This window comes from Anomaloglossus baeobatrachus, chromosome 5, assembly GCF_048569485.1.
Source record: "Anomaloglossus baeobatrachus isolate aAnoBae1 chromosome 5, aAnoBae1.hap1, whole genome shotgun sequence".
NCBI classification, from domain to species: domain Eukaryota; kingdom Metazoa; phylum Chordata; class Amphibia; order Anura; family Aromobatidae; genus Anomaloglossus; species Anomaloglossus baeobatrachus.
Genome location: NC_134357.1, coordinates 361,225,385 through 361,240,696, shown reverse-complemented (window position 1 = coordinate 361,240,696; position 15,312 = coordinate 361,225,385). Strand labels below are relative to the sequence as shown.

Sequence of the window (15,312 nt, the reverse complement as noted above, 5' to 3'; positions counted from 1 at the left end):
GTGGGTATTCATATGGATTCTTGCCCCCCTGCCTGTTGTTCCTCCCTCTCTCTGTTCTCTATGCTAATTTTACTTTTCACTAATTTCTGCACTAAGATGGCGTCTAACGCATATAAAGCTTCTCTCCGGCACAATCTTTGTGAGGATCGTGTTAACCCCTGCTATTCTATTCTTGCGGCTGAGAGGGCAGCGCATGCGCCCTTGCTTCTTCTGCTCTCGTTGTGACTGCGGGAGCGCACGCGGTCACAACAGAAGTGGAGACCGCCCCCTGAAACAGCTGATCGGAGGACGCAACAGACCGGAGGAACAAGCCGACAACCAGTGACATCGGCAGCGGATCGCACGGCACGGGGTCAGGTGAGGTAAGTTCACAATGGACTCGCCTGACCCTGTGACGCCACTGCTGCTGTGGTAGGACGATATCCTCTTCTGCAGCTAATCGCGTCCTCCGATCAGCTGTTCTCCACTTCTGTTGCGCTCCTGTGGTCACAATGAGAGCAGAAGATATGAGGGTACATGCACCGCTCTCTCAGCTGCAAGAATAGAATAGCAGGGGGTAACACGATCTTCACAAAGATGGCGCCGGAGATAAGCACTATGCGCAGGTGCCAACTCTGACACCTTCTTTGTGAAGAAATTAGTGAATAATAAAATTAGCAGAAGGAACAGAGAGAGGGAGGAACAACAGGCAGAGGAGCAGAAATCCATATGAATACCCATCCAGATATTATCTGCTCCTTTGCAGCTGCCGCTGAAGCAGCTGCCAATTTTTTAAACTTTACATTTTTGGATTTGAAAGCCTAAACATCCGAGCTGACCACTAATGGGATGTAGATAAATCATCCTGAAAGAGCCAGTATAACACTGGCTTTAGCTTATATTCGAAAATCCTGGTCAGTATAACAGCCACATTTATGAGACTACTTTTAATGACGTCCATCACTTCTTCCAATTGTCACCCTCACCCCTATTCCTTGTGACCCCTGCTTGGAGGACTCATGTCTGCCATGATAGAACTCCTACGAATCCCTGCCTGTGCCTGCTACTGAACTTCATAGGGGATTAAGTATCGTAATATATATATATATATATATATCTATATCTATATATATAATTGCCTTATTCTGTCTGTCTGTCTGTCTGTCATGCTCCAAAATTGTGTCCTTACGGTGACACAAAGCTGATTGGCCGCTGGGCTCGCCATGGCCCCGCCCCCCCACACGGATTGGCCTCTCGCCCCGGCTCTCTGCAGGCCCCGCCCCCCTCACGCAATCCACGCTCGCTCTTGCCCAACTGACACGTAGCTCCGACTCCCAGGTGAGTACACACACACACATCAGATCACACTCACTCTCACACACACCTCACACATCACATCCACACACTCACAACATCCTGGGATATCGCTTGCTTCTACACCGGCTCCGTCACGATCCCAGCAGCGCCAGACATAACCTTGCGATGCTGGGATCTTCACGGAGCCCGTGAACGCTGTTAACCATTATACACATCGGGTAACTAAGGTCCCTTGGTTACCCGATGTGTATCATAGTTAACATAGTTATCATAGTTAACAGTGTACACTGGCTCACACTCTCTCTCACACACACCTCACACATACATCGCATCGCATCCACACACTCACAGCATCCGGCGATATCGCTTGCTTCTCGGCCTTGATACTGTGCTGTTGTGACCTTCCAGGACCTGTCGGAGGATCACATGGCCAGAAGCATGTGGTATCTCCGGATGTTGTGAGTATGAGCGCGTATGTGCAATATCGTCAATGTGTGTGTGCGTGAGTGTATGCGATCGGGTGTGTGTGGGTGTGTGTGAGTGTATGCGATCGGGTGTGTGAGTGTCGGCAGAGGAGCATGGCGTGCTGGAGGAGGCTGGGAGGAGAGAGGCTGATCCTGGGGAAGGCTGGGATGGAGAGGCTGATGCTGGGGACAGAGAGGCTGATGCTGGGGACAGAGAGGCTGATGCTGGGGACAGAGAGGCTGATGCTGGGGACAGAGAGGCTGATGCTGGGGACAGAGAGGCTGATGCTGGGGACAGAGAGGCTGATGCTGGGGACAGAGAGGCTGATGCTGGGGACAGAGAGGCTGATGCTGGGGACAGAGGCTGATGCTGGGATGAGAGAGGCTGATGCTGGGATGAGAGAGGCTGATGCTGGGGACAGAGAGGCTGATGCTGGGGACAAAGAGGCTGATGCTGGGGACAGAGAGGCTGATGCTGGGGACAGAGAGGCTGATGCTGGGGACAGAGAGGCTGATGCTGGGGACAGAGAGGCTGATGCTGGGGACAGAGAGGCTGATGCTGGGGACAGAGAGGCTGATGCTGGGGACAGAGAGGCTGATGCTGGGGACAGAGAGGCTGATGCTGGGGACAGAGAGGCTGATGCTGCGGGGACAGAGAGGCTGATGCTGCGGGGACAGAGAGGCTGATGCTGCGGGGACAGAGAGGCTGATGCTGCAGGGAGAGAGGCTGATGCTGCAGGGAGAGAGGCTGATGCTGCGGGGAGAGAGGCTGATGCTGGGAGGAGAGAGGCTGATGCTGCGGGCAGAGAGGCTGATGCTGTGGGTAGAGAGGCTGATGCTGGCGCAGCATGGCGGATGGAGCACGTTTGGGAGTGCGCAGCATGGCGGATGGAGCACGTTTGGGAGTGCGCAGCATGGCGGATGGAGCACGTTTGTGAGTGCGCAGCATGGCGGATGGAGCACGTTTGGGAGTGCGCAGCATGGCGGATGGAGCACGTTTGGGAGTGCGCAGCATGGCGGATGGAGCACGTTTGGGAGTGCGCAGCATGGCGGATGGAGCACGTTTGGGAGTGCGCAGCATGGCGGATGGAGCACGTTTGGGAGTGCGCAGCATGGCGGATGGAGCACGTTTGGGAGTGCGCAGCATGGCGGATGGACCACGTTTGGGAGTGCGCAGCATGGCGGATGGAGCACGTTTGGGAGTGCGCAGCATGGGAGATGGAGCACGATGGGGGGTGCGCAGCATAGGGGATGGAGCACGATGGGGAGTGCGCTGCATGGGGGATGGAGCACGATGGGGAGTGCGGAGTATGGCGGATGGAGCACGTTTGGGAGTGCGCAGCATGGCGGATGGAGCACGTTTGGGAGTGCGCAGCATGGCGGATGGAGCACGTTTGGGAGTGCGCAGCATGGGAGATGGCGCACGATGGGGAGTGCGCAGCATGGCGGATGGAGCACGTTTGGGAGTGCGCAGCATGGGGGATGGAGCACGATGGGGAGTGCGCAGCATGGCGGATGGAGCACGTTTGGGAGTGCGCAGCATGGCGGATGGAGCACGTTTGGGAGTGCGCAGCATGGGAGATGGAGCACGATGGGGGGTGCGCAGCATAGGGGATAGAGCACGATGGGGAGTGCGCTGCATGGGGGATGGAGCACGATGGGGAGTGCGGAGTATGGCGGATGGAGCACGTTTGGGAGTGCGCAGCATGGTGGATGGAGCACGTTTAGGAGTGCGCAGCATGGCGGATGGAGCACGTTTGGGAGTGCGCAGGATGGGAGATGTAGCACGATGGGGGGTGCGCAGCATAGGGGATGGAGCACGATGGGGAGTGCACACCTCCCCCCAACACACACACACACGCGCGCGCACTGCACAACACACCACACACACACACACACACACTGGGAACCACAAACAACTGCCCTACACAGACACCCACACACAGACAACGCTGCACACACAAATATACGCACATACCGCATAACACACACATTGCACAAAACATACCTCCCCCCAAAACACACCACACACACAAACCGCGCAACACACACACAACGCTACAGACACACAGCGCTCCACAAACAACGCAACACACAAACACCGCTCTCACCCCCCGCCACACCCAGACAACACCCAGAACATGTACAGCGCCCTACACAAACACTTGGTAACTACACACAACAACATCTATATATATATATATATAACAAAAATCATACATGAACTACACAATACGTAAATTCTAGAATACCCGATGCGTAGAATCGGGCCACCTTCTAGTATATATATAATTGCCTTATTCTGTCTGTCTGTCTTGCTCCAAAATTGTGTCCTTACGGTGACAAACAGCGGATTGGCCGCTGGGCTCGCCATGGCCCCGCACGGATTGGCCACTCGCCTCGGCTCCGCCCCCTCGCACGGATTGGCCTCTCACCCCGGCCCCCTGCACGCATTGGCAACTCGGCCACGCCCCGCCCCCCTCACGCATTGCACGCTCGCTCTGGCCCCGCCCCCCGCACGCATTCCCCGAACCGGCTCCCAGGTGAGTGCTGTACCCCCGGGAGCCCACATCAGCGAACGCCGGCGTACGCTGGTGTGGGCTCCCGTGCGAGCGGGGGGCGGGGTACGCTGGTAACCATGGAACACATCGAATAATATTGTAGCATGATTACCAGCGTACACCGGCTCCCAGGTGAGCGCATCAAGGTCCTGCAGCGGCGGAACACACACACACACACACACACACACACACACACACACACACACACACACACACATCAGATCACACTCACTCTCACACACACCTCACACACACCTCACACACACATCAGATCGCATCCACACACTCACAACATCCCGTGATATCGCTTGCTTCTCGGCGGCGATACTGTGCATGCAATGACCTTCCAGGACCTGCCGGAAGATCACATGGCCGGAAGCATGTGGTATCTCCGGATGTTGTGATTGTGTGAGCACATATGTGCGATATCGTCAGTGTGTGTGTGCGTGTATGCGATCGGATGTGTGAGTGTCGGCAGAGGAGCACGGCGTGCAGCACAGTGCTGGGACCGCCCACCGGTGGGCACAGGGAGAAGTGGGGTGTGTGTGTGAGTGTATGCGATCAGATGTGTGCGTGTATACTGTCTGATGTGTGACTGTGGAGCACGATGGGGAGTGCGCAGCATGGGGGATGGAGCACGATGGGGAGTGCGCAGCATGGGGGATGGAGCACGATGGGGAGTGCGCAGCATGGGGGATGGAGCATGATGGGGGGTGCACAGCATGGGGGATGGAGCACGATGGGGAGTGCGCAGCATGGGGGATGGAGCACGATGGGGAGTGCGCAGCATGGGGGATGGAGCACGATGGGGAGTGCGCAGCATGGGGGATGGAGCACGATGGGGAGTGCGCAGCATGGGGGATGGAGCACGATGGGGAGTGCGCAGCATGGGGGATGGAGCACGATGGGGAGTGCGCAGCATGGGGGATGGAGCACGATGGGGAGTGCGCAGCATGGGGGATGGAGCACGATGGGGAGTGCGCAGCATGGGGGATGGAGCACGATGGGGAGTGCGCAGCATGGGGGATGGAGCACGATGGGGAGTGCGCAGCATGGGGGATAGAGCACGATGGGGAGTGCGCAGCATGGGGGATGGAGCACGATGGGGAGTGCGCAGCATGGGGGATAGAGCACGATGGGGAATGCGCAGCATGGGGGATGGAGCACGATGGGGAGTGCGCAGCATGGGGTATGGAGCACAATGGGGAGTGCGCAGCATGGGGGATGGAGCACAATGGGGAGGATGGAGCACGATATGGGGTGCGCAGCATGGGGGATGGAGCACGATGGGGGGTGCGCAGCATGGGGGATGGAGCACAATGGGAAGTGCGCAGCATGGGGGATGGAGCACGATATGTGGTGCGCAGCATGGGGGATGGAGCACGATGGGGGGTGCGCAGCATGGGGGATGGAGCACAATGGGGAGTGCGCAGCATGGGGGATGGAGCACGATGGGGGGTGCGCAGCATGGGGGATGGAGCACGATGGGGGGTGCGCAGCATGGGGGATGGAGCACGATGGGGGGTGCGCAGCATGGGGGATGGAGCACGATGGGGGGTGCGCAGCATGGGGGATGGAGCACGATGGGGGGTGCGCAGCATGGGGGATGGAGCACGATGGGGGGTGCGCAGCATGGGGGATGGAGCACGATGGGGGGTGCACACCTCCCCCCAAAACACACACACACACGCACTGCACAACACACCCCACACCCCACAAACAAAAATCATACATTAACTACACAATACGTAAATTCTAGAATACCCGATATATATATATATATATATATATATATATATATATATATATATATATATAAAATGTATATATATATAAAATGTGTATATATATATAAAATGTGTATATATATATATAAAATGTGTATATATATATATAAAATGTGTATATATATATAAAATGTATATATAATATAATATAATACATAAATATATTATATATATATATATATATATATATATATATATATATATATATATATACATTTTATATATATATACATTTTATATATATATATATATATATATATATATATATATATATATATATATATATATATATATATATTATATAATCTCTTCTCTCTCTGTGTGTGTATATATATATATATATATATATATATATATATATATATATATATATATATATATAATCTCTATCTATATATATCTCAAGAGTGGTGACACTCCCATTTAAAAAATAACAATGAAAAGTTGTGTTAATTGCAGGCCCATGTCCATAACTTTTTGGCATTGAGCCTTTTTTAACCCCTTCAGCCCCCGGGCACTTTCTGTTTTTGCGTTTTTGTTTTTTGCTCCCCTTCTTCCGAGAGCCGTAACTTTTTTATTTTTCCGTCAATCTTGCCATATGAGGGCTTGTTTTTTTGCGGGACGAGTTGTACTTTTAAATGAAACCATAGGTTTTACCATATAGTGTACTGGAAAACAGCAAAAAAATTCCAAGTGTGGAAAAACTTGAAAAAAAGTGTTATCGCACAATAGTTTTTGGGATGTTTTATTCACTGTGTTCACTATATGGTAAAACTGATGTGTGGGTATGATGCCTGAGATCGGTGCGAGTTTGTAGACACCAAACATGTGTAGGTTTACTTTTATCTAAGGGGTTAAAAAAAATTTACAAGCTTGTCCAATAAAAGTGGCGTACGTTTTGCGCCATTTTCCGAAACGCGTAGTGGTCTCATTTTTTGGGATCTATGGTTCAGTGACAACTTATTTTTTGCGTCTCGAGCTGACGTTTCTAATGGTACCATTTTTGCGCAGATGCTACGTTTTGATCACCTTTTATTGCATTTTGCGTAAAACGTGCGGCGACCAAAAAAAACGTAATTTTGGCGATTGGAATTTTTTTGTTACTACGCCGTTTACCAATCAGATTAATTGATTTTATATTTTGATAGATCGGGCATTTCTGAACGCGGCGATACCAAATATGTGTATATTTATTTATTTTTTAACCCTTTAATTTTCAATGGGGTGAAAGGGGGGGTGATTTTAACTTTTTAGGTTTTTTTTTTGTTTTTTTTATTATTATTTTTTAAAACTTTTTTTACTTTTTTTTTTTTTATTTTCTAGTCCCCCTAGGGGGCTATAGCGATCAGCAATCCGATCGCTCTGATCTATCTGCTGATCACATCTATACAGCTGTAAACAGCAGATATGATAACTTCCTGATTCATTCGGCTCTGGGCCGAGTGAAAACGAAAGTGACTCGTCATAGCTACAGGCCTCATCACATGACCCTGTGCTACCATGGCAACCACCGAAAGTCACGTGATCACTCACGTGACTTCTGGTGGTGGCGGCGGTAAGTGAAAATCATGGCCGCGCGCATATAGATCTCGCTGCTAGACTTTGGCAGCGAGATGTAAGGGGTTAAATGTTGCGAGTGGAAGCGATACCACTCGTAACATGCAGGCACACATGTCAGCTGTTGAAAACAGCTGATATGTGCGCCGATCGCCGCAACCGGCGGGGCTTAACATCACACTCTCCATGACGGATAGATCCGTCAAGGGTCGTGAAGGGGTTAAGTGAGGTTCTTCGGTTCTTTTTTTTTTTTTTCTTTTTTCTCCAAATAGTGAGCCATTTTTCAGATAGAACTTGAAAATACTCATTGCCAGAGCTGAAACATTGTATATTTGGGCTTTTCTAATAAGTGCAACCTTTCCCTTATTTGAAGTGTGAGTGTTACCAACCTTCATTGTTTTAGTCCAGTGTAATTTTTTATTTTTGCTATACATACAGTATGTATATATTATATGCACTATATATTGTGCATATAATGTATACATACTTTATGTATAGCAAAATAAAAGGCAATAACAGATTTGGTATTTGCCCCAGCTGTTAGAACAATCACATATCCTATTAGGTCAATAAGTAGAGATAAAAAAAAAAATAAAATGCCAAATGTACTGATTTTTGGTTGAAAGGCAGTCATAGTTTTGTATGTACTCCAAAGTATAATTTCACAAAGAACAAGCCATCACGCAGCTCCATTAACTGAACAATGCCGACACAAACCTCATTTTTTTTTGCCATTTTGACCATATTAAAAAAGTTTGGTATGACTAATATCATATTACCTGTCAGAATCATGTTGACAGTCCATTTAAACCCAAAAAGAATTTATTTATTTTTTTCCCATCATTTCACTGCACTTGTAATTATTTTTTCCACTTTACAGTACATTACATGATAAAACAAATGGTGTCATTCAAATCTAAAGCTTGTTCCTCAAAAAACAAGCCTTATGACTATGTTGACAGAAAAATAAAGTTATGGCTCTTGAAAGGAGGGGAGAAAAAAAATGCAAGAACAAAATATTTTCCTGCCTTTACAGTATTACATTAGATATGAATATAGGGATATAAAGTCTGATTGTGGTTACTGATTTTGTGCACTTTTGTAGGTGGCCAAACAAATGGAGCTTCACACAGTCAGATGCAAGGATCCCATGGAGCTCCTAATCTGATGCAAACCAATCTGATAGGACTTCATACCAACCTGAATGCCCAGCAGCCAAGTGGAGGTGGGGTGAGCCAAGTGAATATTGGTGGCCTGCATGGTCAACCCCAGCAAGGACCACAATCTCAGATTCTTGGCATGCATCAGCAGATAATATCCTCTCAAGGTCAAATGGTGAACCTTCAAGGACAAGCCCCATTGAATACACAGGGACAGCTGGTACTTTCAAGAAATCAGCTTATGTCACAGGGACAGATGTTGGGAGCTTCGCAAAGTTTGGGTCAAGCGACACAGAGAATGACACCTCCTAAGCAAATGATTCCCCCTCACAGTCAGATGATGGTGTCCCAAGGTCAAACCGTAATGCAGCAGAATCCTGTCATGGAACAGATTATGCAAGGCAATAAGCAGGGATTTAGTAACCAAAACCTAGCAGGTGTGATGGCGGGACCTAGTCAGATCATAAGGGGACAAACGCCTGGTCTGACCAACAACATGTTACAGTTCCAAGGGCAGACGGTTTCCCAACAGGGCACAGCAGGTGGTAATCCTCCACAGGGTGTTAATATGCAGGGTCAGGTCATCCGACAAACTGGACCTGGTCAGCATCTCCAACAAGCCCATGCTGACGTAACAGCTCAGTCTGGCAGTGATTTGGGTGCTATGTTAAATGACATTTCCATGCAGCAACAAGGAAACCTGGCACAACACCAGCAGCACTTGCAAAACATGCCAGGGAATGGAGGCCCTGGACAACACTTTGCAGGCCATGGTTTACCTTTTGCATTTGGTCAGGGAGGGAATGGAAATCAGCTTTCCTGTGGTCAAAACCCAGGTTTCCCTGTTAATAAAGATGTCACACTGACCAGCCCTCTCCTGGTGAATCTTCTCCAGAGTGACATATCCGCTGGACACTTTGGTATGAATAACAAACAGAATAGCAATCCTGCCAAGCCTAAAAAGAAGAAGCCACCAAGGAAGAAAAAGAATCAGCAAGGGGAGGAACATATGAGGTAGGTAGAAAATGAGAATGGGACCCATATTTCATGTCCGTTACGACCCTTAGTGAATATTTACCTTAAGTGAATAAAGTTGAAGAGTCAGAAAATCATGAACATACTGTATGTACTTCAATATGTGGGGTCACAGGTCATATGCATCCAGAGGCCCATCTGCCATGAAGTGAGTTGAACTTTTCTCAGTGAAGAGGCTCAGACAATATGAAATAAAGACCCTGACCTAAGGCTTCTCAACAGCTCTAAAGGCCCAGTCACACACAACGACTTACCAGCGATCCCGACAATGATACTACCTGATGAGGATCGCTGGTAAGTCGCTGGGAGGTTGCTGGTGAGATGTCACACAGTCAGATCTTACCAACGACGCAGTAATGATCAGCGACCTGTATAACGATCTCGGCGGGCGTTGGGACTGTGTTAGGAGGTTGTTGGTAGGTGTCAAACACAGCGATGCGTCCTGCCCAGCAGGACATAGCCTTTTAAGAAAATGGTTCGGGCCATTCGGCAATGACTAGCGATCTCACAGCAGGGGCCTGATCGCTGATAGGTGTCACACATAACGAGATCGCTGGCGAGATCGCTGCTGCGTCACAGAAACTGTGACTCGGCAACGATCTCGTGTGTGACGGGGCCTTAAGGGTGACCTGTCCCAGGCTGTTTCTTGCTTTGTAAGGGAAGATAAAGGGGCTGTCTGCTTAGTGATAAGAAGGTTGGTCACCACTGCTTGGCATCTGCAAGCTGAATGTTCTGCACTGATTCCCTGGCTAAGCTTGGGGGCTGCTGGCTATACAGCTCCACCTTCTTATCACTGACCATCCACCTTCACTGCTTGGTTAGGAAAAAGTTGGAGAGAGCAAATCTAATTTTAAAGGGTTTTCTGTGATTTTGAAAAATCTGCCCTTTGGTAAAGAAAGGTGTGAAATAGAGAAATAAGCATTCTTACCCTTTAAATGTTCCGCAACGTAATCTCAGCTTTGTTGGTCCCTGTTCATATAATGATGCACAAGGGACTGCTGGGGCAAATAAATTGTAATTCTTTATTTTGAAACATTTTCTGCCCTATTTTCTCAAATGATGGATAAGCCCATTAACAAAAGAACAGGGCAGGATTGTTAGATAAAAAATTCTTTAGTTTATTTTTGCAGTTGCCATCTGGAAGGGCCCACATTTCCTGATTAAGTGCATTCCTTCTCTTCTGAAATTCTTACTTTCTTTTTCGCTCCTAATTGGGAGACCCAGACAGTGGGTGTATAGCTACTGCCTCTGGAGGCCGCACAAAGAACTACACTTAAAAGTGTAAGGCCCCTCCCCTTCTGGCTATACACCCTCCCGTAGGAGTACGGATTCCTCAGTTTTAGCTTTGTGCGAAGGAGGTCAGACACGCACGCATAGCTCCATTGTTTTTAGTCAGCAGCAGCTGCTGACTATGTCGGATGGAAGAAAAGAGGGCCCATACAGGGCTCCCAGCATGCTCCCTTCTCACCCCACTGTATGTCGGAGGTGTTTGTAAGGTTGAGGTACCCATTGCGGGTACGGCGGCTGGAGCCCACATGCTGATTCCTTCCCCATCCCTTTTTACAGGGCTCTGGGTGAAGTGGGATTTACTGGTCTCCAGGCACTGAGACCGTGCTCCATCTACAGCCCCTGGAGAAGATGCTGGATGGAGCGGAGTACATCAGGGACATGGCCCTGCTTCCTCAAGGTACTCTGTGTCCCCGTGCATTTGGCGCTCACACCGCAGCATGCTGGGTGTTGTAGTGCGCCGGGGGACATCAGCGCTGCGGCGCTTGTGCCATGGCCTCATTCAGCTTCGCTGAAGCAGGCACACTATTGGGACACGGTCGCGCCGGCCGCTGGGACTGCGGCGCGGCTGGCACTTGTGGTGCGCCGGGGACTTCAGCGCGGGCCGCGCTTTTACGGCGGCCGCGCTGATAACTCGAGTCCCCGGCTTTTGCGGCCTGCTTCCGTTCGTTCCCGCCCCCAGACCTGCCAGTCAGGAGAGGGGCGGGACGCTGGTCAGTGCATCAGCGCTGAGGGCTGGAGTCGTTTTTACATACTCCAGCCCTCACAGTAGGCACAGAGGGGACACTGTTTCCCGCACTTTTGTTTAGGAACTCCCACGGACCGCCCCTCTCCACAGACGCCGGCAGCCATTCCTGCTGACACGCTGAGCTGCAGAGGGGAGCCGGGGAGACCCAGACAAGGAATTCTGCGCCTCTTACCCGCTATTCAGCGGGCGGTAAGCAGCCCTCAGGGCTCACCCCTCTTGTGCCAGTAGTATTATTAGTATTTTGTTCCTGCAAATACTTTGTACTGCATAGCGCTGGTCGCCCTTTTGGCTATAGACTCTCTCACATTGCAGAGAGCCAACAGCATGTCGTCCATAAAACGCAAGGGTGCCAAGGCACAGACATTATATGCTTCCTGCACCGCATGTGGGACTTTTCTACCGGCAGGCTCCACTGACCCCCATTGTGTGCAGTGCTCGGCCCCTGCGGCGCTTGCACAGTCGGGACCTGCTGGACGTGACCCAGGGTGTACCACCTGTGAATGCTGTCCAGGTGACAGGAACTGAGTTTGCAGCTTTTGCTGACAGAATGTCTCTCACTATGTCACAAATTCTTGACACATTGCGAGCTAGGCCTGTACTTCAGGCCACGGACACTGTGCAATCATTGCCCCCTGGTCCCCCTCAGCTGAATTACCTCCAAGCTCCGGGACGGGCACATACACCTCAGGGTGAAGACTCTGACTCGGACGATGGCCCCGGGCAGCCTAAGCGGGCTCGCTATGAGGGACCTTCACATTCATCTCAATGGTCAGGATCCCAGCGAGATGAATCTATGGGGGATGAGGCGGACGTAACTGATCAAGATTCTGATCCTGGGACCGCTCTCAATCTAGATACACCAGATGGTGACGCCATAGTTAATGATCTTGTAGCGTCCATCAATAAGATGTTAAATATTTCCCCACCAGCTCCTCTTGTGGAGGAGTCAGCTTCGCAGCACGAGAGAATCCATTTCAGATATCCTAAGCGTACATTAAGCACTTTTCTGGACCACGCTGACTTTAGAGACGCAATCCAGAAACCCCACGCTTATCCGGAAAGGCGTTTTTCTAAACGGCTTAAAGATACACGCTATCCTTTTCCCCCTGAGGTGGTCAAGGGTTGGACCCAGTGTCCAAAAGTGGATCCTCCAATTTCCAGGCTTGCAGCTAGATCTTTGGTTGCAGTTGAAGATGGAGCGGCACTTAAAGATGCCACTGACAGGCAGATGGAGCTCTGGCTGAAATCCATCTATGAAGCGATTGGAGCGTCGTTAGCGCCATCTTTTGCTGCCGTATGGGCACTCCAAGCTATCTCAGCCGGGCTTGTGCAAGTCGACTCAGTCACACGTGCATTTGCCCCGCAGGTAGCACCATTGACCTCGCAAATGGCGGCATTCGCGTCGTACGCAATTAATGCTGTTCTTGACGCTACAAGCCGCACGGCAGTGGCGTCAGCCAACTCCGTTGTTTTGCGTAGGGCCCTGTGGTTGAGACATTGGAAAGCAGATTCTCATTCCAAGAAGTGCTTAACCAATTTGCCTTTTTCTCGTGACCGATTGTTTGGAGAGCGTTTGGATGAAATCATCAAACACTCCAAGGGTAAGGACTCATCCTTACCGCAACACAGACAAAACAAACCCCAACAGAGGAAGGGTCAGTCTGGTTATCGGTCCTTTCGAGGACCGGGCAGGTCCCAATTCGCCTCGTCAAAAAAGACTCAAAAAGACCAGAGACGCTCAGATTCTTGGAGGTCTCAGTCACGCCCAAAAAGGACAGCCGGAGGAACCGTTGCCAAAACGGCGTCCTCCTGACTTGCAGTCTCCGATTCCCACACCCTCGGTCGGTGGGAGGCTTTCCCACTTTGGCGACATTTGGCTGTCACGCGTCAAAGACCGTTGGGTGAGGGATATTCTGTCTCACGGGTACAGGATAGAGTTCAGTTCTCGTCCGCCAACTCGTTTCTTCAGAACTTCTCCACCACCAGACCGAGCCGATGCTCTGTTGCAGGCGGTGGCCGCTCTAAAGGCGGAAGGAGTGGTGACCTCCGTCCCTCTGCAGGAACAAGGTCACGGTTTTTACTCCAATCTGTTTGTGGTCCCAAAAAAGGACGGATCGTATCGACCCGTCCTGGATCTAAAGTTGCTCAACAGACACGTAAAAGTCAGGAGGTTCCGGATGGAATCCCTACGCTCCGTCATAGCCTCAATGTCCCAAGGAGATTTTCTAGCATCAATAGATATCAAAGATGCGTATCTCCACGTGCCGATTGCGCCAGAGCATCAGCGTTTCCTACGCTTCGTCATACACGACGAACACCTGCAGTTCGTAGCGTTACCTTTCGGTCTGGCAACAGCCCCCCGGGTCTTCACCAAAGTCATGGCAGCAGTAGTAGCTGTTCTGCACTCGCAGGGTCACTCGGTCATCCCGTATCTAGACGACCTGCTTATAAAGGCACCCTCTCAAGAGGCATGCCAACACAGTCTGAAGGTGGCACTAGACACTCTCCAGAGTTTCGGGTGGATTATCAACTTTCCAAAGTCTCATCTCACCCCGACCCAATCTCTGACTTATCTTGGCATGGAGTTTCATACTCTCTCAGCGATAGTGAAGCTTCCACTGGACAAGCAGTGTTCGCTACGGACAGGAGTACAATCTCTCCTTCAGAGCCAGTCGCACTCACTGAGGCGCCTCATGCATTTCCTAGGGAAGATGGTAGCAGCAATGGAAGCGGTCCCGTTCGCGCAGTTTCATCTGCGCCCTCTACAATGGGACATTCTACGCCAATGGGATGGGAAATCGACGTCCCTCGACAGGACTGTCTCACTCTCTCAGACTGCCAAGGACTCTCTGCGTTGGTGGCTTCTCCCCACCTCATTGTCACAGGGAAAGTCGTTCCTTCCCCCGTCCTGGGCAGTGGTCACGACGGATGCGAGCCTATCAGGGTGGGGAGCGGTGTTTCTCCACCACAGGGCTCAGGGGACGTGGACTCAGGAAGAGTCCACTCTGCAGATCAATGTTCTGGAAATCAGAGCAATCTATCTTGCTCTGCGAGCCTTCCAACAATGGCTGGAAGGCAAGCAGATTCGGATTCAGTCGGACAATTCCACGGCGGTGGCGTACATCAACCACCAAGGGGGAACACGCAGTCGCCAAGCCTTTCAGGAAGTCCGGCGGATTTTGACGTGGGTGGAAAGCAGAGCGTCCACCATATCCGCAGTTCACATCCCAGGCGTGGAAAACTGGGAAGCAGACTTTCTCAGTCGCCAGGGCATGGACGCAGGAGAATGGTCCCTTCACCCGGAAGTGTTTCAGCAGATCTGTTGCCGCTGGGGGACGCCGGACGTCGATCTGATGGCGTCACGGCACAACAACAAGGTCCCAGTTTTCATGGCACGGTCTCACGATCACCGAGCGC

The 15,312-nt window shown here is 50.6% G+C and overlaps 1 protein-coding gene across 3 annotated transcripts in view; it reads left to right on the top strand.

Moving 5' to 3' along the window:
• Window positions 1–15,312, top strand: part of NCOA6 (nuclear receptor coactivator 6) — a 96,857-nt gene that overhangs the window by 63,054 nt on the left and 18,491 nt on the right. For all 3 annotated transcript variants that reach the window (XM_075349950.1, XM_075349948.1, XM_075349949.1), the window contains one exon: window positions 8,771–9,839. In XM_075349950.1, coding sequence (XP_075206065.1) covers window positions 8,771–9,839 — 1,069 coding nt within the window. The remainder of the gene's footprint in view (window positions 1–8,770; window positions 9,840–15,312) is intronic.